Here is an 11874-nt window from a genome sequence, read left to right on the forward strand (position 1 = left end):
TCATGTGTCAACGACGACAATGCAGGCAATGTCAAGATAGCTAAAATCCGTTCAGTGGTTAGCCAGTTATGGTTAGCTAGCTAGCAACTCTCCCAATGTCTCTCACTCATTGTCCATTCAAGGAATATGGGCCGGTGCTCACATTTTAAAATAAATCTCAGCTGTGCCTCCAAATTTCTTACCTTTCTCTATGAGCTTATAATGTAAATTTCAACGCGAAAGGTACTGTTTCCCTGAATTTTAACCATGTCAGCACGATGTAACAGCTCCCCCAGTCCAATTAAAGTGTTCTTCTTCATTTCCCATGGGCTTCCCCCAAGTACCCCCTAGTGGCTGGAATACAACTGTAATAAGCCCCTCCTTACATCTTCAGTCAATGAACATCATTTTCACAACCTCTTGTCCAGGTGGGATAGGCCTGTGTGCAGTGCAATGGTGATTGCGTTGTCTGTTGATCTTTTGGTGCGGTATGCAAATTGTAGTGGGTCCAGGGTGTCAGGTAAGGTGGAGCTGATGTGGTCCTTTACCAGACTCTCGAAGCACTTCGTGATGACAGAAGTGAGTGCCACAGGGCGATAGTCATTTAGGCAGGTTACCTTTGTTTGCCAGGGTACAGGAACAATGGTGGAAGCATGTGGGGATTACAGACTAGGACAGGGAGAGGTTCAATCTGTCCTTAAGCCAGCTGGTCTAGTTTTGAGAGTATTCACACGTTTAAAATTCTTGCTCACGTTGGCCACAGAGATAGAGAGCACACACATAGTAATCTTGAGCAGCGGGGGCCCATGTAGGAGGATCAATGTTGTTTACCTCGAAGCAAGCATAAAAAGGGTTTTACTTGTCTGGAAGATAGGCATCGGTGCTCGCCATGCAGCTGGTTTTCCCTTTATAATCCTTGATTGTTTGCAGCCCTTGCCAAAAACAGATCAATATTCTGAAGAAGTGCATTCTTTCTCTTTTACTTCTTCAAAACGATTTGACTGCAGTAATGTGGTAGGCTATTTGAGAGACAGCTTGCAGATACTGTATATTGATGACAACGTGCTGGCCTTCACAATAAGGAACTACGCATAAACTATGTATTGCACTATAGTCTTTCTTATTTATTGCCTATTATAAACTGGGTGGTTCGAGCTCTAACTGCTGATTGGCTGACAGCCGTGATATATCGGACCGTACACCACGGTTGTGACAAAACATATATTTTTACTGCTCTAATTACATTGGCAGTTTATAATAGCAATAATATAGCGTAACTGAGTAGCCTACCTAAATTCAATAAGAGCACAAGCATACATTTCTTCCTAAAGCATTCTTCTCTATAGCCTATTCACAATAAGTTATAATGAATTATTTTATTGTATGTGCTGTGATTAATGAATGACTTTATGAATGTTTAATTGCTAATTGTTTACCTCACATGTTGATTTAAATGTTGACTATATTGTTATACACATATGATAAATATTCATCAATTTCTTCTCTCATTATTAAGCCACACCATCCTTGGTTTTAGGGTGATAAGCTTTTGCAATATCCTATAAGCTTTTGTTCATGGGTTTGGGGATGTGTGCCCCTTTCTGTACGTTGAGGTAATTTCAGGACAATATTTCTGTCCGTTTAATCGTTTTTGTCTTCTTCTGTTACTAACCCTACACTATGTCATGCATCATGTGTGATGATGGTCTGGAGTTTTTTGTAACTTTTCTTGTATTTATTCTATTGCCACACAAGGGGTGTTTGTGACTTTTTGATTGCCCGTGCTTCGTACTATGAAAAATAAATCATATTTTAAAAAGGGAATTACAGTTTTCTATCCATCACATAAAGAAGATACATTTTAAACTTTCCTAACTAAAATCTTGAAATTGGCTCAGTTCAATGGGCTCAGTTCAATGGGCTCGGTTCAATGGGCTCGGTTCAAGAATTTGTTCTTAACTGACTTGCCTAGTTAAATAAAGGTAAAATAAAAAATGTGCTCGGTGCAGTGTTTAGGTATAAATATGAGAAACAACACGTTAAATGATAAACCATTGCATCAAGGTTTTATTTTTATGACATGGTTATGCCCATTTGATGGGTCTGACTCCTCCGTGTCTGTGGGCATCTCTCTCCATGAAGTTGACAGTTGGTCATCACTTTTGTCCTGCCTCATTCCCTTAGGGTTTCAGTTCATCCATAGCGTCTTGGAGCCTGGAATAGAAAAAAATAAGTATTAAAAAACAGGACATTCATTCATTAACAGGACAAACAATCATGCTATACCTGGTTTATACTGTAAATGGCGTCAAACTACCTCATCCACTCACATTAATAAGATGGTGCCGACAGATATGGCAGCTCTGCTTCTAGCTACAAAGTACTATATTTCACTCATACAAGGCCTACTTGCTGCAGACGTGTCCAAAATCCTTTTGTGTTTCTGCCATTTGACTTTGTCACAACTTCCAAGTATTTGGCTCATGGTACATGTCACCCTCACCTCACGATCTCATTATATCCTGTTTCAACTCCCTAGATTCGATTTGATCCACGCACCATGGCGTATTGTGGTAGTTGAGCTTGAAGCATAGCTGTGATTGAATCAATAATTTGACCCACAACTATTTGTTCTTATTCTTGTGTGATAACCGATAAAACATTTAAAATGTATTTAATCTCAATCAGCTCAACCCTTCTCGGAGCTAAGGGTGCATCTCAAAAGTATGAAGTTGCTTCCTCTCGTTCTCGCCTTCTTTCCTTCACTGATGTCAACGAACTGGATTGCGAAAAGTCTGCCTAACATCCACCTATCCATCTGTCTGTAAATCAGTGCACATGAAGGAAACAAATCAAGACGAGAGGAAGCCAGTTTAGACTATTAAGATGCACCCCAATAGTCAGTCAATGGCCCAATCCCAAATCAACCTTCAGGCCCTATGTCACATGAACTTGTGGAGATCTGAGAAGGTTTGATTGGAATAACCAATATGATGAAACACTGGCCTATCAAGGTGGAAGGTGGAGCTATGAACATAATGCTTATACACTATCTAATTGGTCTACGGGTCGATTTAGGATTGGACCAATCTCCCTCAACCCCTCGTCCACTCACTTGAAGTCCCCTCCGTCGAGCAGGCTCCTGTAGGTGGCGATCTCGGCCTCCAGCTTCATCTTCATGTTGAGCAGTGCCTCATACTCCTGGCCCTGATGCTGGATGTTGCCCCGCAGGTTGGTCAGCTCGCCCTCCAGACGGATGAGGATGGCATTGTACTTCTCCACCTCCATGTTGGAACGCATCTCCACGTTATGTAAGGTGTCCTCTAAGGAGGATTTCTGTTTGGAATAACAGGAGAATTTTGGGAATGTTGTTGAATGACATTGGGATTATTAGAATGTTGGAATTTGGAGATATGGAGGGTATGGTTAAGGTATGGTGAGCGGAGCTATGGGAGTACAGGCTCATTGTATTGACTGGAATGGAATACACGGAATGGAGGCAAATGTGTTTTCCATTTGTTTGATGTGTTTGATACCATTCCATTAATTCCATTCCAGCCCTTACAATGAGTACATCCACCCATAGCTCCTCCTACCAGCCTCCTCTGTCGGACATAGAGGACATACTGGGGTTACTATCAGTTCCATTTCTGCTCTGTGGAATATAGGAATTTAACTGAAATATGTTATCCTCATATTGAAAGAATGTCCTTACCAAGCTCTGTTGGGACGCCAGCTCAATCTCGAGGGTCTGTAGCTGTCTATGTAGGTCGTTCATCTCAACCTGGGCCCCCTGCAGGGCCTCTGTGTTCTGTGATACCTGCACCTGCACATCTGAGATCTATACCACAGCACAAAGGGAGGGAGATGGAAGGGAGGGAGAGAGAGAGGGAGAGAAGCTGAGTCAACTTGAGAGGTGAATTCATGTTTTGTAGTTCAGGCTTTTGTTGTGTGACTAGACAATCCAGATATGATACTGGTTGTGCAACAGAACACGTTTTTATTGGAAAGCTACACTTTTTGCAAATACACATTTTTATATTGGCCTGTGGGTGTGAGGTAGTCCTTTTCAATTCCAATTGCGGATCAAAAACAGAGTATTATAGGCTTTATTTTTATTAACTTATTTTATTTTATTTAACCTTTATTTAAATAGGCAAGTCAGTTAAGAACAAATTATTATTTATTCTTACCCCAGCCAAACCCGGACTTTATGTGGTGTGTAATGTTAGTATGTATGAAGTAATGATAAGAACATATCCATCCTTCTTTCCTTCTGAACACTGTAAAGATAGGATGGGCAAACCTGGTTTTCGTGCCACACTTTGAGGTCCTCTGCGTTCTTCAGAGCCATCTTCTCGTACTTGGCCCTCATCTCCTCCATGACCAGTGACATGTCCTGACCCTTGGGGGCGTCCACGTCCACCTGCACCCCCGACTGAGTGATCTGGTTCCTCATCTCCATCACTTCCTGTTGGAGAGAGGGAAGAAGGGAAGGGGGAGAGAGAGAGAGACAGAGACAGAGACATGAGACAACTGTGAAATGTGAAAAGTTCATAGCTAGTGATGAGGTTAGTCTGATTTTGTTATCACGTTATCATCATTCTTCCTGGATTATATAATTCTTAAATCTAGTCTGGAAATGTTCTAATTCATGCAAATCTTCTATTGTTTGACATGGACATTCAATCTCAATCAGGGGAGAACAACTGCCGCGTCTCATTGAAGCCATGAAGTTAAAGGCGGACCAAGGTTCTGCAGGCTGTTGTTTTCGGAAAGCAGGATCCCCCATTATAGTGAATGGGAAAATGGCAATCTCCGTTGGCAATATTCGTGTAAAAAATGTTTTTTCAGAAGACAGTCATGGTACCAATATTTGCTTCTATCACACCAAATGTATGTACTTGAACCAACTATTTTAAAATCGCACACAGAAGAAGTTATAAGGATAATCAAGTTGCTACCGGCAGCCTGCAGTACCCCAGTCGGCCTTCAATTTGAGATAATCAATGAGAGGGGGCAGCACTGAGCTAGCCTGCAATGTCGCTACCTGGAGTAGCTCAAATTGAGCATGTTATGTCTTGAGAATCCCCCCCCCCCCCCCCCACGAGACGCTTCCAATAATAATATTAGTCTTCAACCTATTCAAATACAATAAAAATATTAATTTTAAAATTATTATTTGATGTGGATATTCAATATTAATACTATAGCTCACATTGTCATGGTTCTTCCTGAGGAAGATTAGCTCCTCCTTCACGGCCTCGATCTCACTCTCCACGTTCATCCTGCCCATGTTGGTGTCATCGATGACCTTCTTCAGCCCGGCAATGTCCGCCTCCACTGACTGGCGAATGCCATTCTCAGATTCAAACCTGTGGGCATAGGGAGACTGTCACTACACTCCTTGTTGACATGAAATACTTGGAAATTGTGACCTTGGGACTATAAGGTTTTATCTGAGAAAAGCATTGTTCTGAGATATTAAGCAACAAAGTTTTCACATCCCAGATCTCTGAACTGAATTTGACATGTTCAGTTAAAAAAAAAAAAAGTGTAGCTATTTGAATACATAAATGATAGAATAATACAATTGACAAAGATAGCATGGGAGAAATTGCCACTGGGATGGGGGAACAGGGCCCGGTTTCCCGATAGCGATGGAACTTAGACCTACGTGTGTTTTAATGATGCATCTTTCTTACAATGGCCAAAGATGTAACATGCGTTTCCCAAAACACCACACAGAGACAATGGCCGCTAAGTGAGTCGTTGGAGCATGTGTCGGTACTGGTAGGATGAAAGAAAGGGAGCACTGCTCTCGGATCAGCTTTCTTCATTCAAATCTTACCGTAGCATTAGAATTCTTTCCCAATACTGATGACGGATCAGCTCCTTGAGAGTTATTACCACCTATGGCTGCAAATATGAGGCATCTCATTCTAATGCTTACCCATAAAAAAATTCACAAAATCACAGATTTGGCACATCATTGCACACACTTAGCTGTTCTACAAGAAGTCTGACGCAGGCGTTAGATTATGAGCGTTTTCAAGTGCAACGTTAATTTCAACAGCTCAGAGATTTAACAATGCTGCTACGAAGGTTCTAACCATGGCCGGCCCGCTCATTAGACAGGATTAGGTGGCCGCCGATGTCGGCAGATTGACGAGGGCGGCATTTTCTGAGCTAAATTGAGCAAGACGCACCACCAATAACACAAAAACCTCACATGATTCTGCCGAAAAACATTGACAATTTCTATCAACTAGTGGCATTTGGGCTTTTTAGGTGATCGCTGATGCCGCCCTGTGATAAGCAGTGCCCACTTTGTCCATTCCCAGCGTGCCTCTCCAGATTGCTGTTGGAGAGACGCATCACTGCGGCACTCCACCAATGTTTTGAAAAAAAAATCATCCAACATAAATCATGTGGCAGATTTCTAGCATATGGTAGAAAGAGTATGTGGTATTTTCTGTAGCCTACAGGCTGGAGATAAAATGTATGACGATGTAATGAGACGGACACTTTTTACATCCTGCAGGTTTCTCTGATCAAGTAACCTAACCTAAATGGCACCCAATCAAATAAAAATGCGCTGTCATGTTAACAGGCAACACATCCTAAAAACTGGATAGGTAAAAGTAAAATGGACAATATGGAATTGACAATCACAACTTTTGTCCTGGTGTTTCACCTCATTGTCATGATCAGTGGTTTCAAGTTTGTATCCGTACATTTTTGACAAGCTGATCATAGCGAAAAATTAAATAGTTCTGCATTTCCAACTGTGTAAACACATTACAAATAGGCTTACGATAACTCCTGATAAAGTTGGGTAGCTGATCATCAAAGCTTAAATAGCCAAATTAATTATTCACAGGAATCAGGACTAATAAAGCCAATGCAACGGCCTGTTTTACAAATGGTGGGCCTACCACATAGAAGGGCATTCATACAATTCCATTGCTGGCCGACATGGTAGGCACCTCAGTATGCACGGAACGATGCTGATGCTTTTTGAACATCTTGTTCTGTTGCAGTCCAGACCGGCCTTGATTTCTACATCCAGAGAAATTAAATAGATTGGACATGATTTGGAAAGGCACAAAACTGTCTATATAAGGTCCCACAGCTGACAGTGCATGTCAGGGCAAAAACCAAGCCATGAGGTTGAAGGAATTGTCCGTAGAGCTCTGAGACAGGATTGTGTCGAGGCACAGATCTGGGGAACTGTACTAAAACATTTCTGCAGCATTGAAGGTCCCCATAAACACAGTGGCCTCCATAATTCTTAAATAGAAGGTTGGAACCACCAAGACTCTTCCTAGAGCTGGCCACACGGCCAAACTGAGCAATCAGGGGAGAAGGGCCTTGGTCAGGGAGGTGACCAACTAACTGATGGTCACTCTGACAGAGCTCCAGAGTTTGTCTGTGGAGATGGGAGAACCTTCCAGAAGAACAACCATCTCTGCAGCACTCCACCAATCAGGCCTTTATGGTAGAGTGGCCAGACGGAAGCCATTCTTCAGTAGAAGGCACATGTCAGCCTGCTTAGAGTTTGCCAAAAGGCACGTAAATGACTCTCAGACCATGAGAAACAAAATTCTCTGGTCTGATGAAACCAAGATTGAACTCTGGCCTGAATGCCAAGCGTCAAATCTGGAGGAAACCTGGCACCATCCCTACGGTGAAGCATGGTGGTGGCAGCATCATGCTATGGGGATATTTTTCAGCGGCAGGGACTGGGAGACTAGTCAGGATCGAGGCAAAGATAAAAAGTAAAAGTACAGAGAGAACCTTCATGAAAATATGCTCCAGAGTGCTTAGGACCTCAGACTGGGGGCGAATGTTTACTTTCCAACACGACAACGACCCTAAGCACACAGCCAAGACAACGCAGGAGTGGCTTCGGGACAGGTCTCTGAATGTCCTTGAGTGGCCCAGCCAGAGCCCGGACTTGAACCCGATCTAACATCTCTGGAGAAACCTGAAAATGTGCAGCTACGCTCCCCAACACATTGTTATGGCTGGCTTCCGGGTTAAGTGGGCATTGGGTCAAGAAGCAGTGAGGCTTGGTTCGGTTGTGTTTCGGAGGACGCGTGACTCTCGACCTTCGCCTCTCCAGAGTCTGTACGGGAGTTGCAGCGCTGAGACAAGACTGTAACTACCAATTGGATACCATGAAATTGGGGAGAAAAAGGGGTAAAAATATAAAAACAGAATTTTGTGAGGGAAAGTTTATAAGCACATCAGACATTTACATGCAGATGCCAATATGACAGATTCATTATGAGAGATTAGATAAGACTGCATACCGGTACAGGCACTAGACTTCCTCCCTCATGGGTCTGGCATATCTCAAACTCTTGAGAGTTCTTCCTTGAACTGAATGGCTGATACACTACCAAATTGTGTATAGTGGGTTTAAACCAATTGAATTTGTGAGAAACACAAGTACAGTATGAAATCAAAACAGATCAATTGATCTTTTTGACAGAGCGACGACCTACAAAATCGCAAATGAACCCTTGTATTGTATACAAAGTCGTGGATCAACCAGTGTGCAGAAAGATGCCATTTACAGTGGTAAACTCACTTTACTTTGAAGTCATCTGCAGCTAAGCGGGCATTATCGATTTGGAGCACAAGGCTAGCATTGTCCGCTGTCGCATCAAAGACCTATTGGAGAAAAAGATTGTTAATGCTAATAAATACATGACAATAACAGACTGAATCTTTTGGAGAACAATTTTGCAGGTGACTTATCTTAACTTTTGAATCCATGTCAGTTATAGAGGAAAGCTGTAGGCCTGTATGTTTTCCCCCACTTACTTCTTAATTCTAACTATACTTGTGCGTGTCATACACAGATGAGCTGGCAATAAAAAAGAAGAACTAAAACGTTCCTTCACGGGATCTGCTGCTCATCACCACCATTTTAAATCTAAGACTCTCAGGGGAGAGATATTGAAACTGCAGGTTGAGTGAGTCACAAATGAATCTATGGTTACCGTCACATGTCTCTAAGAAAAAAGAGGAAGCACAAACGAAGAACAGGAAAATGGGTTCTCGCTCTAGGGCTGAATCTGTTCTCAATTTTCATTGTTAAAAGAAAAAGGCGGGGCTTCCTGTCCCCCACAAAACCATAAAGAGAGCCCCCCCCACCCCCCACCCCAAAATCTGTGTGTTTCTAACCATGGCATTCTGGTGTGAATCACACAAAAAAGGAAACTCTTGTCCCTTTATGTGTCCGGCAAGTGGAACAAGGCTAACATTCATCATAAGAGTGCCATCATAAGTTATAGAGGGCCTCTGAATTCTTTTGGACAAAAGTCTGTTTTTGCCAGGAATTCATGAGATCTTGTTGGAATTCTTACAGAGATCTTTGACTGTGCTGTGAGTAGTTTACAGAGACTTTGACTGTGCTGTGTGGAGCTATAATGGTTATACAACCAGCACACCCACCATGTGTTTCAAATCTCACAGGAGATTCTTTTTGTGTGTTGTCACACCACATCTGGTTCACATTGCTGGTCCCTCCCACACCACACTACGCCCCAGAGTAACCCAGGAGAGTGACCCGGCGGGTTGGAAACAATCTTAGAACATTGTTTATGGGTTTTGGTCAGTTTTTTGATGATGATTCACTGCTTCCACCAAATGATTCATTTGAGGAACTCTTTGACCAGTTTGAGGAGTGAGGGAACTAGGGAAGGAGGGGGAAGGAAAGGGGATATCTGCCCCACCCTGCCCCACCCTCTATTCAGTTGTTAGGACATTTTATAAGGCAGTTGTTACAAAGCAGGGTTCACCACAGAAATGTTGAAGTGAAGGCAGAAAGAGTGAGAAGCAAAGTATAAATGGGTGAATAAATAATTTTCACTATGCTTAAATTCATTCTTGGAGGGACATCTCTCATACCATATGGGTTTTAGTTCACAGAAAAGTTGCAACAGTGGTGGCATTACATGGGTATTTTGATTTATAGGTTAATCAAATAAGGATTATCTATGAACACACTTATCTAAAGCAACAAAAGACAGAACAAATTCCTCACCTTAACCCTTTTTCTACACACATTATCAACAACCCTCTCTCTCGCTCCCTCTCTCTCTCTGTCACTCTCTATCACTCTTGTAATGATACTGCATTATTATTTGTTTGAATGTAATACTACTCATCAAGACACCCCATCTTGCACCTCTCACTCTCTCTCCCCCTTCTCTCTCTTTCTCATTCACACCCCCACCTTCTTGCGCAGGTCGTCCAGTATAGGGCTGTACTTGCTGTAGTCGCGGGCATCTGGTCCTCCCTTCTCCAGGGCCTCTCGGATCTTCATCTCCAGCTGTCCGTTGGCCTGCTCCAGGTTCCTCACTGTCTCCAGGTAGTTGGCCAGACGGTCGTTCAGGTTCTGCATGGCCCCCTTCTCGTTTCCCATGACGTGACCACCGCCACCACCTGCCGCCGCCGTCTTGATCAGACCACCCATGCCCAAACCCATAGCGGCGCTCGTGCCACCACCCATGCCCATACCACCGCCGCTCACCTTAAAGGAGGATGTGGAGTAGGAGGAGGAGCTGGCCGGGGCACCGCTGCGGAGGCCCCCGTAGGCTGTGGAGGAAATGCGGGTGCCCTGGCCTCCGGCCCCGCCATAGGTGCTGGCGGCCCGGTAGGAGGACACGGGCGCGGAGCGTTGGAAAGAGGTGTGGCTGCTGGACGGTCTGTAACTCATGACTGCTGATGGAGGAGCTAAAAAGAATGGAGAAGAGAGAGAGAGTGAGAGGAGACTGAGCTGAGATTCAGAGAGAGTGACGCGGGTAGAATGAACGGAGAACTAATACTCCCCCGACACAACAATTCTCTCTCTCTCTTTCGCAGGCCGGCCTCCAAGACCCTGCCTACATCCACACCCCCATCCTCTCTTTCCTACACTCCTCCCTCTTCTCTCATGCTTTCATTCACTCAGTTCCCTATTTCCCCTATTTTCTGCGTGCATCTAATGAAAAGCATACAGTACCAGTTAAAGTTTGGACACACCTACTCATTTAAGTTATATATATATATATATATATATCTTTTTTTTTACTAGTTTCTACATTGTAGAATAATAGTGAAGACATCGAAACTATGAAATAACACATATGGAATCATGTAGTAACCAAATGTATTGACATTTTAGATTTTAGATTCTTCAAAGTAGCCACCCTTTGCCTTGATGACAGCTTTATATTCTCTCAACCAGCTTCATGAGGTAGTCACCTGGAATGCTTGTCCAACAGTCTTGAAGGAGTTCCCACATATGCTGAGCACTTGTTGGCTACTTTTCCTTCACTCTGTGGTCTAACTCATTCCAAACCATCTCAATTGGGTTGAGGTCAGGTGATTGTGGAGGCCAGGTAATCTGATGCAGCACTCCATCACTCTCCTTCTTGGTCAAATAGTCTTTACACAGCCTGAAGGTGTGTCTTGGGTCATTGTCCTGTTGAAAAAAGTCCCACTAAGTGCACACTAGGTGGGATGGCGTTTCGCTGCAGAATGCTGTGGTAACCATGCTGGTTATGTATGCCTTGAATTCTAAATAAATCATTGACAGTGTCACAAGCAAAGCACCCCCACACCATCACACCTCCTCCTCCATGCTTCACGGTGGGAACCACGCATGTGGAGATCATCCGTTCAACTACTCTGCGTCTCACAAAGACATGGCGGTTGGATCCAAAAATCTCAAATTTGGACTCATCAGACCAAAGGGCAGATTTCCACCGGTCTAATGCCCATTGCTAGTGTTCCTTGGCCCAAGCAAGTCTCTTCTTCTTCTTGTTGTCCTTTAGTAGTGGTTTCCTTGCAGCAATTCAACCATGAAGGCCCTAGATTCATGCAGTCTCCTCTGAA

General features: G+C 43.4%; 1 protein-coding gene across 1 annotated transcript; it reads right to left on the reverse strand.

Moving 5' to 3' along the window:
- Nucleotides 1-2018: 2018 nt before the first annotated feature.
- On the reverse strand, nucleotides 2019-10808 carry LOC115150165 (keratin, type I cytoskeletal 18). Its single transcript, XM_029693155.1, has 7 exons — nucleotides 10232-10808; nucleotides 8579-8661; nucleotides 5198-5354; nucleotides 4286-4450; nucleotides 3695-3820; nucleotides 3095-3315; nucleotides 2019-2193 (listed from the first exon to the last, which is right to left on the reverse strand). The coding sequence occupies exons 1-7, from the start codon at nucleotides 10712-10714 to the stop codon at nucleotides 2160-2162; spliced, it is 1269 nt and encodes a 422-aa protein (XP_029549015.1). The 5' UTR covers nucleotides 10715-10808; the 3' UTR covers nucleotides 2019-2159.
- Between the last annotated feature and the right edge of the window lie 1066 nt (nucleotides 10809-11874).

This window comes from Salmo trutta, chromosome 16 (genome assembly GCF_901001165.1).
Source record: "Salmo trutta chromosome 16, fSalTru1.1, whole genome shotgun sequence".
Taxonomy (NCBI): domain Eukaryota; kingdom Metazoa; phylum Chordata; class Actinopteri; order Salmoniformes; family Salmonidae; genus Salmo; species Salmo trutta.

Coding starts and splice junctions, on each gene's coding strand:
- LOC115150165 (XM_029693155.1), bottom strand. CDS start 10,714: ATGAGTTACAGACCGTCCAGCAGCCACACCTCTTTCCAACGCTCCGCG. Junction 5,355..8,578: donor GCAGATGACTTCAAAGTAAA/GTGAGTTTACCA, acceptor CTATGCCCACAG/GTTTGAATCTGAGAATGGCA. Junction 2,194..3,094: donor CTCGACGGAGGGGACTTCAA/GTGAGTGGACGA, acceptor TTTCTATTCCAG/GCTCCAAGACGCTATGGATG.